The 15,700-nt window shown below is 43.2% G+C and overlaps 1 protein-coding gene across 2 annotated transcripts in view; it reads right to left on the bottom strand.

Moving 5' to 3' along the window:
* LOC120940528 (polypeptide N-acetylgalactosaminyltransferase 12-like) overlaps window positions 1–15,700 on the bottom strand; it is a 276,779-nt gene that overhangs the window by 34,876 nt on the left and 226,203 nt on the right. For both annotated transcript variants that reach the window (XM_040353447.1, XM_040353446.1), the window contains exons 6-7: window positions 12,949–13,125; window positions 6,383–6,514 (exon numbers count right to left, since the gene is read on the bottom strand). In XM_040353447.1, coding sequence (XP_040209381.1) covers window positions 6,383–6,514; window positions 12,949–13,125 — 309 coding nt within the window. The remainder of the gene's footprint in view (window positions 1–6,382; window positions 6,515–12,948; window positions 13,126–15,700) is intronic.

Below are 15,700 nucleotides of genomic sequence, written 5' to 3'. Positions count from 1 at the left end.
CAGATTACCCTCCATCGGACATTTGTTGCCGGAAAGTTTGAGAGCATTCACAGCGAACATTTGTCAGATGAAAAACCCAAAACTAATTGTCTGATGGAGCATACACACGATCAAATTGTCCGAACAAACATGTCCGTCGGACCGTTGTTGTCAAAAAGCCTGATAGTGTGTATGGGCCTTAATGATACATACTGAAATATAAAAATCTGTCCAATCAGAAGGCAAAACAGCCTCTCAGGAAAGCTCAGCTCAGGGCACCCTAAGCCAAAGACTTATTGTTTTTCCGTTAAACTGTTTCTATGTTAACCCCAAAAAAAGTACATAAAACTGTACATGGGAGTATATCTTGATCTCCCTTATTTTTAAATTACCAAGTTTATTGTTAGCTTGACTTTTTTGTTGAACAGTTGGAAACTAAAACCTCTCTGGATTTATAAATGGTACAAAACTACCACCTATGGACAAAACAGGATACAACAGGGACATAAATTCCAACCATCAGGATAAATACAATTATGATTTTCTTTTGCATACAAAATTACCATTTTCATGGCACTTAAATTTATGTCACTGAATGTAAGGGCCCAGTCAAACGGAAAGCTCTTTGGAAAGACATTAAAACTGAACATGCATGCAAAAATCACATTTTGCAGAGGATAAAGTTAGCTCCAAAATGTTTTCATAGCAACTCTCCTCCTATATATGTATCCAACAACTCTCGGAAAAAGAAAGGAGTAATAATGATAATACAAGACTCTGGGTTATTTACGAAAGGCAAATCCACTTTACACTACAAGTGCACTTGGAAGTGCAGTTGCTGTAGATCTGAGGTGGACATGCAAGGAAAATAAAAAACAGCATTTTTGCTTGCACATGATTGGATAATAAAATCAGCAGAGCTTCCCCTCAGATCTACAGCGACTGCACTTACTAGTGCATTTTCAAGTGCACTTGTAGTGCAAAGTGGATTTGCCTTTCGTAAATAACCCCCTCAGTGTCCTTTCCACCATTAGAAGTCAATACTGATAATCAAGGAAGAGTTATATCAGTTGCAAATATTGAGAATGAAAACTACACTATTGTTAATATATATATATATATATATATATATATATATATATATATATATATATATATATATATATATATATATATATATATATATATATATATATATATATATATATATGCCCCCAACAAGAACCTACAACATTTTATCCAAAAAACTCTACACAAAGCTTGGATATACAGAAAAGCCACCTAATATTATGTGGGGACTTTAATGCACCTCTAGACCCCAAAATCAACACCACCAAGCAAGGCAAACCCAATAGATCCGGACTCAATAACATTTTCTCTATGGAAGATATGTATGATCCCTGGAGGTGTTTACACTCCACTGAAAGAGATTAGGCCCCATGTACACGGAACGCTGTTAAACTCGCGCTCAGAGGCAGTTGGACACTTTTTTCAACTGCCCCTGAACTCATTCAATGTTATCCTATGGGACCATGTACACAGTCTAGTTTATTGCCATTTATATGCAGTTGTGTAGAGTGGTGGGCCTGTCGTGGATCACCCAGTGCGTAGCTATGGTCGGCACACGCTCGATGGCCGAAACTGGGGGGCTAAAGGGATCTGGGATCCAGCCTGTCGCCCAGTCAGCAGTTGATCAAAGATCACAGGAAAAAAATAATTAAAAAATAAAACCAAAAATCCAAAGTAGATTTTAAATAAAGCCTCCAGGTCTATGGGCCCGGAGGGAGCCATGTCGTCTCCTTAACCAGGCAGAAAAAGCTGAGCTGCTTGGTGCAGGCTGAGGGGATATAGCCAGTAGGACCGCTCCCTGGGCGGGGCTGTTCAGCTTTGAAGTTGTTAACACTTTCTGCCTAGTCACTCCTAAAGGAAGGCTAATACCCACTTTGTCAAGATTAAGGCTGTGTCCGTCCATGAACGAAAGATAAATATGGGACTTGACTCGCAAACAAAGTAAATGGAAATATAATTCACCTTTAATTTCAATTACTTTAAACCGGGGAAAATGACAATAGGATGGAATTGGATAAAAAGAGACAATGCACAACTAAGAGATATAATTAAAAAGGGGAAAATAAGCACATTTCAAGAGTTAAAATATAATACAGATTTAATGGTGATAAATGAATGGTGGTACCTCGAGTGGAAGCACTGTGTAGAGAAATTGCCTCAACCAATAAGAACAGGGGATGAACTAATGCCACTGGAGTGGCTATGTACAGCGGTAAATACAATAAATAATATATCTTGGATATATTAAAGCGGGAGTTCACCCATTTATTAAAAAAAAATGTTTCCCTTTTTTTCCCCTTAGATTCCTGCTCGTTTGGTCTAGGGGAATCGGCTATTTGTTTTAAAATATGAGCAGTACTTACCGTTTTCGAGATGCATCTTCTTCCGTCGCTTCCGGGTATGGGTCTTCGGGAGCGGGCGTTCCTTCTTGATTGACAGTCTTCCGAGAGGCTTCCGACGGTCACATCCATCGCGTCACTTGTAGCCGAAAGAAGCCAAACGTCGGTGCGGCTCTATACTGCGCCTGCGCACCGACGTTCGGCTTCTTTCGGAAAATCGTGATGCGATGGATGCGACAGTCGGAAGCCTCTCGGAAGACTGTCAATCAAGAAGGAACGCCCATTCCCGCAGCCCATACCCGGAAGCGACGGAGAGGATGCATCTCGTAAACGGGTAAGTACTGCTCATATTTTAAAACAAATAGCCGATTCCCCTAGACAAAACGAGCAGGAATCTAAGGCTAAAAAGTGCTCTCTAAGGTTGAACCTCCGCTTTAAATATGATTAGCAATAGAAGAACTGGAGGTCCCGTCATACATAAAAAAATGGGAAACGGAATTGGGGTCACGTGGAAATAAACACATTATTGGAAAGATTTTGAAACCAACACATAGCTCCTCTGTAGATATAAAGGCGGCCAAAATGAATTATAAATGCCTGACAAGGTGGTATGCAACTCCAGATAAAACAAGAAAATATCAACCGGGGAAATCCCGGAGTGCTGGCGAGGATGTAAGGCAGTAGGAACGATGGCCCACCTTTGGTGGGACTTTCCTAAAATCAAAGAATACTGGAAAGAGGTCTTACAAATAATAAAGGAAATTACTAAAAAAGTAATACCTGAAGAACTGTGGATATATGTTTGTTCCACGGAGTGAAAGGCTCAGTAAAACAAGTCAGTAATTCTCCATTTGTTCAACGCTGCAAAAAGCCTTATACCCAAAAAGTGGCAGGAATTAGAAAGCCCCAAAACCCGGGACTGGATTAATACTGTAGACGAAACATATAATATGGAGTGTTTAAGGTATAGTAGGGAGGAAAAAAGCGAGGGGTCGATAGACAAATGGGAAAGTTGGAAAACGTTTAAAAATACGTAGAGTTATGTCGAGGCAATAGAAAAGGGGGAAACCGGTTGAAACAGGTGAAAACAATAGATTTTCTAAGTGAGAGATAGGTTGGGGAGGGCCAGGGGGGCGGGAGGAGGGCAAATTGTATAATCCAGATGTAAAATTGCAGGTGTAAGTAAACGGCGATGTCCTTGTTTTACATTTTTGATCAAATAAAATAAATAAAAAAATAAAAATAAAAAACAGCATGTTATTCTCTGCCCAGCTTAGAGTGGAGGATGGCAAATCAGTCAGTTTTTTTTTTTCATTTAATATCATGGAATATGCAGTGGTTGAACTCCTGGGTTAAGAGATCCCTAGTATTTTAATTTTTGCAGAAATCCCACCCTCACATTCATATTCTCCAAGAGACCTGGTGGGATCCGCTGTTTATAGTTAAAGAGAGGGGTCCTTACACAGAGATAATGATTAATTTTAATGGGAATCTTGGTTCAGTGGTCCGCAGGAAGTAGGAGTGTCCACAATCACTGCTGTGGTGAATTCCGGAGGGTTGCCTTGGCAACATTAGTGTACATAAAGGCTTGGGGTAGGTGGCCCGCCCAAGTCCAATCGGAGGACAACACACGTCTAGAGGGGAGAAGCCGAGCCCATGGCGTCACACAACTGTCTGTGTTTGTGATTGCATGTTGACAAAGGAAACGAGAGAAGTGAAGCTGAGCTGTAGGCGGGAAGTGAAGGAGTGAGATTCCTGATCTCAATCCATTTGAAGTTACCAGTGCAGGTGTACAGCTGGGAGAGCGTAGGAGGGATAAGCTGTCTTGGCGTGGAGGAGAGAGATTGTGGAGGTGTAAAGGAGAGACCATTATTTGAGTTAACTCATCTGTTAGGTGAGCATGCAATTTGGCTGATGACGGTGTGCACATATAATCCTAGCGGAGGACGGATAAAAACAGCGGTGGATGTTAATATTTACTGGTCACATATGAACTGTTTTTTTTTTCAATGTTTTTTATATATATTTTTTTTTATTCAATTGGTGCTCTTTCACACGGTCCGTGCGGGCTCCACTTTGCTCAGCAGGGATCGCTCCGTCGATCCCCGCAGAGCCGGCAGATGACAGGTCTGTTTCTGCAAACTGTGCAGGGACCGACCTGTCAGAGCGCCACTCTCCCCTATTGGGAAAATCGGATGACGACGGACCGTAGAGTCCGTTGTCACCCAATCCGATAGACAGATGGAAAATAGGGTTTTCCTCCATCATACGTTGGCAGATCGGAGCGGGTCGGATGTCAGCGGGCATGTCACCCCTGACATCCGTGGCTCCATAGAGGAGCACGGAGTGCCCGCTCGGGTTCTCCTAAAAAAACTGGCAGGCAGACCTGAATGGTCAGCCCGTGTGAAAGAGCCCTTATTCATTGAATGATTCACAGGTTGAACAGCGCTGCACTATAAGAAATCAAACTCAGTGACCGGAAATAAATTACCTAGAAGGGCCAAAACGGGATTGTTTAGTGATCTCCCCCAAAGAGATCCCCAGACATTCGTACTCTCATATTCTTCATTCTTTTAGCGGCTAAAATATCCATTGCACATGCATGGAAATGACCTGTAATTAATATTGCCATGGTGAAACACATGATCAATGAAAAACTGACTGGTATTCGACAAAATAAACAAACTAGGTTTGAATAAGTGTGCAATCCCTGGATCGCTTTTCTCCAGGCTCCTTGAGGGCGTGGCAGGTTCGTGGGAGGGGACCTGGAGTGAAGGGACACACCCAGCTCTGCTCTTTTCTGATTTTCTCCCCCCACCCCTTTTTTTTACACTGCCCCTTCTTTTTCCTCTCTTTTTCTTCTTTTCTCACCTTCTTTATTCTTGAATTGTCTTGCTATCAGCTCTGTCATGTCATGTGACACATTTTCTGTTAGAATGCTGCCAGGAGATAATAAAGTCTCCCCAACTACGCCGCATTCTTGGTTATTTTGTTTTAGTAATGTTTACTGGGTTAAGAACACTTATCTTATCGGATGCTGAATCCCTGATGTAACTATTTCATGAGAATTGTTTGAACGTGAACATCTGTATGATGACTCAAACTTGTAACAAAAACCGTGGACACAAAAAAGTGGGGTGTGTTGCCTCTCCTCCCCCTTGGCACAGTTTGCCAAGGGGTGTCTGGGGGGGGGGGGGTGAGACAGCACGTCTTCCATTACATTTAGTGTGTAATTTCGTTTATATGGTTCACCTATGTCTATGACTCTGTTATGTCATATGCATCTACTCAAATGATTATTCTCACAGTGTCTCATTATATGACAGATCCTGTTTTGTTGTACCCCTTTTTCCCCTTCGTTGTGTTATTTCTGTGAAAATCTTCAATAAAAAAAACATTGAAACAGGAGAAATCAAACATTATAAGAATTGGCCATAGTCACACTAGTTTTCCAACTTCTTAAATATAATTTGTTTTTCAGTTTTTTTTTTTTTTTTTAAGTGGTTTGTATACTTTTGTGGTTATACTTTTTAACATCTAGCAAAACTTGATATATCTTAACAGGTGCGCTTAGGATTTCTGAAGTAATACCTTTTATCGATCTTAAAGCTGGTAGTTATCACAGGAATCCCATGTTTAGAGACTTTGCTCTAATAGATTTGAGCAAGGAGGGTTTTTGGAGGAGCAACCTGCTGGGAATGTCACAAAAAAAAAAGCCAATATTTCCACGGATAAAGACAATGGTTTGCCTACTGTGGAGATCAACAGAATGTCATTTATAAAAAAAATGATTATAGACAATGCAGGGACTTGTGTTTCCATTGAGAACTATAAGTAGGCTCCAGTGATAGTTACACTTTAAGAACAGTAATAAACCAGAGGGCACACAATTATTATGATGTAGGGATTTGCAGCATACACTTAATATGTCATTTAGATATAGTCACTTTTCGATGGCTTTCTTAGTCTTAGATTTATCAAAGATAAAGGGTTACCATTCCAAAAAAGCCTGGCTTGTCCTCGGGTACATGGAGCTCGGGGTATACATTTTCCAAAAACCATTTGAAAGGTTTGCACTGTAGTCTCTCCCTGAGTTGCCTCCGCTCTGTCACATCTCCATATGGCTCCTGAAAGAGATCTCTTGATTAAATTGTAAAGAAAAATAGCTTCAGATAACATAGTAAAATCAAGGAACAAGGAACAAAGGTTTTGATAGTCAACACTCACTACAATAAATGTATGTAAAATACTATGGGCAAAAGGTTCTAAGATTATATCAAGCATTTCTTCTGGCACTGCACGATTTATGTGTAGGACTGCTTGCATTCAACACAGGTATAGGGGCAAGTAAGCAGCAGAATAAAGGTTAGTATATATTTCTGTCCATAACTCGATAGATGATTTTTGTACAACCTTAAAGCTGAGGTCAAGCGGAATTTTAATTTTTTTTTAAAAGCCAGTAGCTGCAAATACTGCAGCTGCTGACTTTTAATAAATGGACCCTTACCTGTCCAGGGTGCCCGGGATGTCGGCAGCAGAAGATGAACAATCGCTCGTCTCTCGGCTGCCCCCGCCACCATCCTCAGTGTGGGAATCAGGAAGTGCTTTACTGCCCGGTTCCTTACTGCGCATGCGCAAGTAGCGCAGCGTGTTCCCAGTGGTCCCCGCTCTCTCCTGGGACCAGTGTGTTTCCCAGAAGGCAGCAGCGGGGGACGGGATGTGGAGCGACTCCCGTGAGAGCCTCTCCCCAGAAGTGGGTGCAAATACCTGTATGAAGGTATCTGCACCCCCCCCTGAAAGGTACCAAATGTGACACCGGAGGGGGGGGGGGGGTTCCAGAAAACGGAAATTCAATTTTTGGGTGGAACTCCGCTTTAATTTTAGGGATTACTATAGGTTAATATTAGGCCTACTTCAATTTTTTAAGGGGTTTAGATCATATTTCCTGGATTATGTTAAATTGTATGTTAAGCAATGTCTGGCTGAGGATTACTATGGGCTGCATCGGGAGCCGGAGCAGCGGGACGGGGTGTCGGACGGATGTGAGCATGTGAGCGTGTGACGTGGTGGGCGGGCTCTGCTTTTCGAAAGTTTCAGCGGTGCAGGACGCCAAGCTTGGCTGATCAGCTGAACCATCAGATGAATCCTCTCTGCGGTGGATGTAAGGCTCTGGTTACCTTGGATGCTCGCTAGAAAAAACCGCAAGTAACTGCTGCTTTTTTCTGCCGTTCTGACCTTTGGTTCCCGGTCTTCCCGCCTGCTACTGTGTGTGCTGCTTGTGTTCCGCTCTGGGCTCTCTGCATCGGATCACATATGACTGCGGCTCCCTCCGACCCCAGGATTTAAGATCTCCGCCCTCTGAGCAAGGGGGGGGACCAACCTAAGTGTCAGATGGATTGTGAAATGTCCGCTATCTCTGGGTGATCCCGGTGGGCAGAGGTGGTGGAGAGACAGCGGGTATAAGGAGATAGATGGGGTGAAAGACCTCCATCTATCCAGGTGGATTGGAAGCCCATCTGTCAATCCGTAGTGTCACGGAGCAGTGAGGACTGGTTGCTGGGAGGTTGACTGCCCTAAGTCCCACTCCTGATAATACTGTCAGCAAGCAGATATAAACATATATCTTTATGGAGTGGGTGTGTGGAGGAGTAACACCTTGAAAGAGGTGGTGAGAGGAGAGTGTGGACATTCTTTTGGAGGGGGTGAGTGTATACAGTAAGAAGCCTCTCAATTCCTAGCTTTTGGCTCTCCTGTTTGCTGATCCCGAACTATTCTTTGGCTATTAGATATCAGCTTCCAGTAATTACCGTATTTATCAGGGTATTGCACACACCCGCGTATAGCGCGAACCCCCAACCTGGAAGGGAGATTACAAAAAATAAAATACTTACAGTTTGAATGCCCCTCGTCGGTGTCTTGCCCAGCGTCCATCGGCGGCCTTGTCCGGTCCGGCGTCCATCTGCGGCCTCGGTGGTGTCCTCCCGCACTGTCTCTGAGTCGAATCCCCGCTTCCCGAGCTGTGTTTGAATGCCGCCGCCATATACCGAGCGCAGTACAATCGGGCACGCTCGGCCCCGCTTGGCTTCTCACGCATAAAGGCTAGGAGGCGTCACAGAGCGTGACCGCGAGCGAAGCCGAGCCTGGCCGAATGTACTGCGCTCGGTATATGTCGGCGGCGCAGTTCAAACTCAGCGCGGGAAGCGGGTATTGGCGTATATCGCGCACCCACGATTTCCACCTTATTTTAAGGGGAAAAAAGCGTGCGGTATACGCCGATAAATACGGTAATACTTGGTAGTGAATATCGAAGGAGTTGAAAAAAATCCCCCCCACGATCCATAGAGTGGGAAACGGTAGGCTGCATTTTTTTTTTTTTAAAACAGAAAAAAGTAAGTGCAGTAAAAAGGGGAAGACATTCTGAGAAGCAGGAGGAAAAGGAAGCTGCGGACTGTTTTAAGGACAGAGGGATATTATATGGCAGACATGGCCCCTAGTAAAAAAAACACTAAACCGCAATCTGTTACCCCTTGCTCCTCCCCCACACTATTGGTGGGGAAAACAACAAGGAAAACAGTACCAAATTCCCCACAAGTAGGAACATCAACAGAAAAACAGAATGTGGCAAAGAAACTGGAGGTAGAGGCAATGCCGTCTGGCAAGGATATCTTGGAAGCTATTCAACTAAGTAGTGAGTCTCTTACAAAGAAACTTGACGCTCTGGCCATCGATGCCATCGATTGCCCAGTGATACAGGAACTTGGGAGAAAACTAAAGATATGGATAACGTTACCACTGTCCTTGTTAGGACGCATAAATCTGGTAAAGATGAAGATTCTTCCTAAATTCCTGTATATATTTAGGAATTCCCCACAATGGTTATCTAAAAGTTTTTTCGTACAATTACATGGAATGCTTTCTACATTCATATGGGCAAACAAATCAGTTAAAATTAAATTAAGTACGCTTATGAGACCGGCAGAACAGGGGGGGGGGGGGTCGGATTTTTCCAGACTTTCATAAGTATTATTTAGCTACACAGCTGGTGACGGTGGGGAGATGGTTGAACCCTGACGGGTTTAACTCCGCAACTATGTTAAAAGCAGCGGTGGTCCAATCGGTAGAGGCATTGCAGGGACTGTTATATAGGGGGCTAAAATCAAGACGAGAATTGACCCCTTCGATGAGAACAACAGTTAAAATATGGAAAGCGATTATGGTAAATGAGGGATACTCGGAAACAAATTTTTCCCCAAATACCCCACTATGGAGAAATCCTGAATTGCCGCACCTGGATTCTATTCAGGACCCAGGTGCTTGGACGAAATATGGGGTAAAAAAGCTACCTCAAATAATACAGGGGGAAAGATTTTCCTCATTTACAGAAATTAGGGAGCTTTGGAACATCCCGGAGAGTTATTTTTTCAGATACAGGCAACTTATTCATGCGTTATGTGCTCAGTTTCCTGGGGGAACTCCGCAGATGATGGAAGTAGGTCTGGAACAAATGGTAAAAAGTGGAAAAGGGTCAACTTAAACTTTGTATGAGCACCTACTGAAAGATACACTATCAGACACAAGTAAATTAAGTGAACAATGGAGAAGGGATGTTCCAAATTTGGTGTAGGAGAACTGGGAGGAAGTATGGAGGTTTCCATTTCAGATATTGGTATCACTTCGAGACAAATTAATACAATTTAAAATAATATATAGGAGTCATTATACACCATATAAGCTATATAAGATTTCTCCATCAAACCCTCAGAACTGCTGGAGATGTGCAGATATTCCAGGAAATTGTATGCACATATTTTGGTTATGCCCAAAGATAGTGTTATTCCGGAGGAAGTCCTGAGAATAATTGCTATAGTAACATCAATAAACCTTGGAACAGAGGGCAGAGATCTGCCTATTGGGACTGGTAGGGAAGGAGATCAACCCGACAGGAAGAATACAGGTGGGCCTTCTATTGTTTTATGCCAGGAAAACGATAGTTTTAAACTGGAGAAAGGTAGAAGCCCCTTCAGTAGCACACTGGAAAAATCTTGTAAATGACAATCTGCCACTATACAGGGAGACGTACTACAATAGAAAACATGGAGAGAAATACGAGAGGGTATGGACAAGTTGGATAGAAAATCCTATGACAGCATCAGGATAGATAGGGTATAAGGGGGAGGTTAAACGCACCATTAAAAGAAGAGGAAGGAAATGAATGTAAAGACAATTGTATTAGATGAAACAAATGTTTGGAGGTTTTTAGATTAGATAAGTCATTGTAAAAGGTGAAATGTGTATGTATATGTATGTTTTTTTGTATTTTATATTGAAAATGGAAAATGAATAAAGTGTTTTTTTTTATAGTTATACACTTTCATTTGATGGATGAAAAACGGACACCAATGTATTTCTGTGATCAAATGGATGTTAGCGGATGATCATCTGATGACATCTGCCTTTGTTAACATCTGTTTTTTTAAATGGAAGAAAGCCCTATTTTTCTTCTGTTTAAAAAAAACGGAAGTGGACCCAAATTGATGTTATTGGACAAATGGTCTGTTTTTGCATTGTGTTTTTTTTCCCCCCGTGAGCACCCCCCAACCATACCAGGCCCTTCGGATCTGGTATGGAACCACATGCAAAAACATTTAAAAAAATTACGTGGGGGTCCCCCCCCAAAAAAAATCCATATTAAACCCTTTTTCTAGCATGCCAGGAAAGGGGGGGAGGGAGCCCCTCCTTAACCATAACAGGCCACATGCCCTCAACATGGGGGGTGATTAGTGGCAAGGGGAGCTTTTTCATCTGATTTTCTAACAAAAAGCGACTGAACGGATGAAGACAAGCGAACAGAACATGTGAGAGGGGCCTTACTTTCACCATACATAAAATGACCGCAATTACTGCACAGCATAGTGATAGGGACACAAACAACTACTCTACTATAGAAAAGCATTTTTATTCAAGTCTGTGTTGATTTAGGAAAGTCCTCCTCACTATGTCTGGTAAAATTTGTCAGCAGGACAGGATTTAATGATACATCTCTCTAACAGACCTCTTGATGGCAGTAAAAAACGGATCTATGTTATATGGACGGCAAGCGGTTGTATAGGGTTTTTTTTTTTATTTTACATACAGGTAAGCCTATAAAGTCATGCCAAGGGGAAATGTCATCTCCCTTGGCGTGGACCGGCAGTGGTACCGACGCCTCGTTCGGTACCACTGCCAGGTAAGCATTTCATACTAGCTCATTATGCTTTTTCCTTCACAGGTGCCGGAAAAAAAAATTAAGGCTATACAACCGCTTTAAACCTTGTAAAAAAGGTAAGAAATATAAATTTCTGGAACTAGGCGATATGCCTAGTTAGAATCTTATATATACACTTTCTAATACACTTATAAGTTCAAAATGCAAATGCACCTGGTCATGCAATTTAATGCACATTGCAACATACTTTGCACTGCATGTCAATGCACATCAACTCACATTAAAGAATGTCGGCATTTGTGTTAACAAACATTACAAACGCTGACATGAATTTTGATGCCTTTCCATTCATTTTAATTGAAAATAGATCATGCAAAAATATAAAAAAGTGTGTTTCCAGACTGTGGGCCAGATCCACGAAAGAATTACGTTGGCGTATCCCTTGATACGCCGCGTAATTTCAAATTTTGCGCGTCGTATCTTTGTTTTGTATCTACAAAACAAGATACAACGGCATCTCGGATCGATCCGACAGGCGTACGTCTTAGTACGCCGTCGGATCTTAGGTGCAATTTTTCGGTGGCCGCTAGGTGGCGTTTCCGTCGAATTCCGCGTTGAGTATGCAAATTAGCTTGTTACGGCGATCCACGAACGTACGTCCGGCGAATTTTTTGTACGTTGTTTGCGTTCGGCTTTTTCCGGCGTATAGTTACCCCTGCTAGTATGAGGCGTACTCAATGTTAAGTATGGCCGTCGTTCCCGCCTCGTATTTTGAATTTTTTACGTTGTTTGCGTAAGTCGTTCGCCAATAGGGATTTGCGTAAAATGACGTCACCGTCTTAAACATTGGCTTGTTCCGGTTTCATTTCGAGCATGTGCACTGGGATACCCCCCCAGACGGCGCATGCGGCATTAAAAAAAAACGTTGTTTACGTCGGGTCACAACGTATTTACATAAAACATGCCCCCATTACATCCATTTGAATCCCGCGCCCTTACGCCGCCAAAGATACACTACGCAGCCGTAACTTATGGCGCGAATTCTTTGAGGATTCGAAAAAAAAAAAAAGTTACGGCGGCGTAGTGTATCTTAGATACGCTGTGCCCGGTGGAAAGATGTGCGGAGGTACGTGGATCTGCCCCTTAGTGTATTAACATTGCTTTTATAACGCCAGAAATCTGGTACTAAAAATTACTTGCACTAGCCTCCAGATGTTGAAAACAACTGTATTTTTATAATGATATTACCTTTACAAAAGAAAGGACAGTAGCTTTGCAGTGTTGAAATAACTGTTGGTTAGGCATGTTTTCCATTTACACTTTTTACAATTTTGTTGTAATGTAATAAAATCTTACCAGCCGCGCATGAGGGTTTCGGTGGTAATAAAGTTCTTTATATTCATCCATCCAAACCTCTGCTGCTCGCACACTATTAGCCAAAGCTTTACTACGCGAGTATGGGGCTTGCCTGGGAAAAACATGTCCAACATGTGAACATGGGTGTACTTCAAGTGTTCCTCCACACTGCCAAATCTATCATTAGGAAGAAACACATTTTGTGAAAATTAGTATATAGATTTTATACAGACGCCATTTAAATCTTTTCATAGTGAACCTTCAGTGAAAGTTGATGCCATGTGACAAGGAATACTCAGTGTACACTACAAGAATACATGGAGCCAGTGTTGTCCAGTGACTAAGAAGTGTTCATTACAAGGATAAAGCAGCACACAAGTTATAATTACTTATTAATTTATCTAAGCTCCAGTCACTGGAGATGACTTTGCTACAGTCCACGTGGAGAGGCTGTCCATGCAGTGGGGTGGCCCTATCTTCATCCACCAGAACCTCCTGACTGAAGACAACTGCGGCAGTGCCAGTTTGAAGCCTGTGCCAGCCGCTAATGCACCCAGCCATTAGCTCTCCAGAACTTTCCTTCATAAGGTGGGCAAATGGAAGGACGTATCTCCCGATGTAAAAAACAGATCAATACAGGCACGTTCTGGGTTTATCTGGTAAATTCACAGCACGCATTGGTGCCATTGCTTCAATTTGACCCTGTGCGCATGTGCCAATCACAACGGCACATACATGGGACAGGGGATATCTCCTAAACCGTTCAGGTTTAGGAGATATCCTGGTTAGCTAAAGGTAAGGCTTACCTGTAGCATAAAGTGGTATAAAAGTGTTTACACGACCACTTTAATGCATGACTGTATTTTGCTAGCTTAGTTCTGGTTGTGGCTTGGAATTGCATGTTATTGCTTATTCTGTGACCTACAAGCACCCTCAAATCCTTTTCAATCAGCAATTCTCCCAAATAAGCCCCATCTAATATGTATTTTGGCATGTGTATTTTTGGCACCCAAGCACACTTCTCATTACTGAACCTCATTTGCCATGTAGCTGCCTTTTTATCAAGGTATTTCTGCAATGATGCCAAATCATGTGCCAACGTTATTTCCCTGCATAGTGTTTTAAGGTGACCTTAAAGTCATCTTAAAACAGACTCAGGTGTTGGCATGTACAATTGTTTAGAGAAAAAACTTGGCAAATGTATTCAATTAATCCCGCATTTCTCCTTTCTGTGCCACTATCAGTAAAGTGATGCTCTTCATATGAGCATGTTACAATTAGCTATCGAAGTTGTTGTCTGTACCATAATCCAGACATTCTATGGCAAAAAGAACAAGCTTCCTATTAAAAGGAGAAGTTCAGCCTGAGCTTGTTTGGCTGGGCTTCTCCTATGGGTCACAGGAGTGCAATTCGGTTTGCACTCCTGTGACCCGTTTTCAGCAGGGAGTGGACTGAAGTCTGCTCTCTGCTGATGTCAGAAATATCAGTCCAGGCAGTGCGTCATCCCGACTCTGGAAGTCTGGATCCGCCAGGTACCTGGACTAATAGCCGTCTCAGCCTCTCAGCGAGCCACTGAGACGCACACTTCCCGCCACTCCACAGCTCAGCGCTCCAGTGAGCATGGAGGAGAAGAGCAGGAGGGTTGCTGACTGACAGGGAGCAGCTCTCTGCTCAGGGAGCTGAGAGAAATGAGCCATTGGCAATGTTCGATGGCTCGGTTCTCAGTGCAGCGGCGGCGGGGGACAGATGCAGCATTGGTCCGATGGTGCATCCACCTAGGTAAGTATGATTAATGGGGAAAACAATAAATCCCATACTTCTCTTTTAATTGCCAGATAGCTAGCATAAAATCCAGATGACTGGGGAAGAGCTTTGCCTTTGACTCAGGGGATGTGTTGGATCTCTGCAAAGCAATCACTGCTCCTATACAGAAAGCAAAATTCCCACTCTGCAGAATGCTGACCACTGATAGTCTGTCTAGTCTGTTGCAGTTTTGAAGAAAACAAACTGAAAGACTTTGCTCACCTTTTGTAATAATGCACCCAGAATGTATTTAGTCTATTTAAAGCTAAACTTCAACTTTCTTTTCACTAGAACTGAATGCAATGATCAATCTCAGCATAGATCATACCTTGGCACCATGTTGCCCTGTTGCCTGCAGATCCTTTGAGCTTCTGGGCAGTGGCATCACTAGGGCTGGTGTCACCTGGTGCGGTAAAACGTGGTGTCCCCCCCCTCCCCTCTCCTGTCTAGGCTGCCCAGCACCCTGCAGGCATCGCACGGTCACGAGGTGCACCCCAAGCCGGCCCCTGTAAATGATAGTATAGTGGCAGGTTAGGGTGGTATAGTGGCAGGCAGGGGTGGTTTAGGGCAGGTTGGGGTGGCATAGGGCAAGTTGAGGTGACACAGGGCAGGTTTGGGTGGTATAGGGCAAGTTGGGTGGTGTAGGGAAAGTTAGGATGGCACAGGTCAGGTTTGGGTGGTTTAGGGCAGGTTGGAGTGGCATATGGAAGGGTGGGGTGGAATAGGGCAAGTTAATGTGGTATAGGGCAGGCTGGGGTGGTATAGGACAAGTTAGTGTGGCATAGTGCAGTCTGGGGTAGAACAGGGCAGGTTTTGGGTGGTATAGGGTAGGTTGGTGTGGTATAGCGCAAGTTAGGGTGGCACAGGGCAGGCTGGGGTGGCACAGGGCAGGTTAGAACTCTATGCAGGCAAAAAAAAGTACACAGTGTTTAGCAGCAGCCCCAGTGTC

The sequence above is a fragment of the Rana temporaria genome, chromosome 5 (genome assembly GCF_905171775.1).
Source record: "Rana temporaria chromosome 5, aRanTem1.1, whole genome shotgun sequence".
In the NCBI taxonomy this organism is placed as follows: Eukaryota; Metazoa; Chordata; class Amphibia; order Anura; family Ranidae; genus Rana; species Rana temporaria.
The sequence above is the reverse complement of the archived record's forward strand: the minus strand, read 5'-3'. Positions and strand labels throughout refer to the sequence as shown.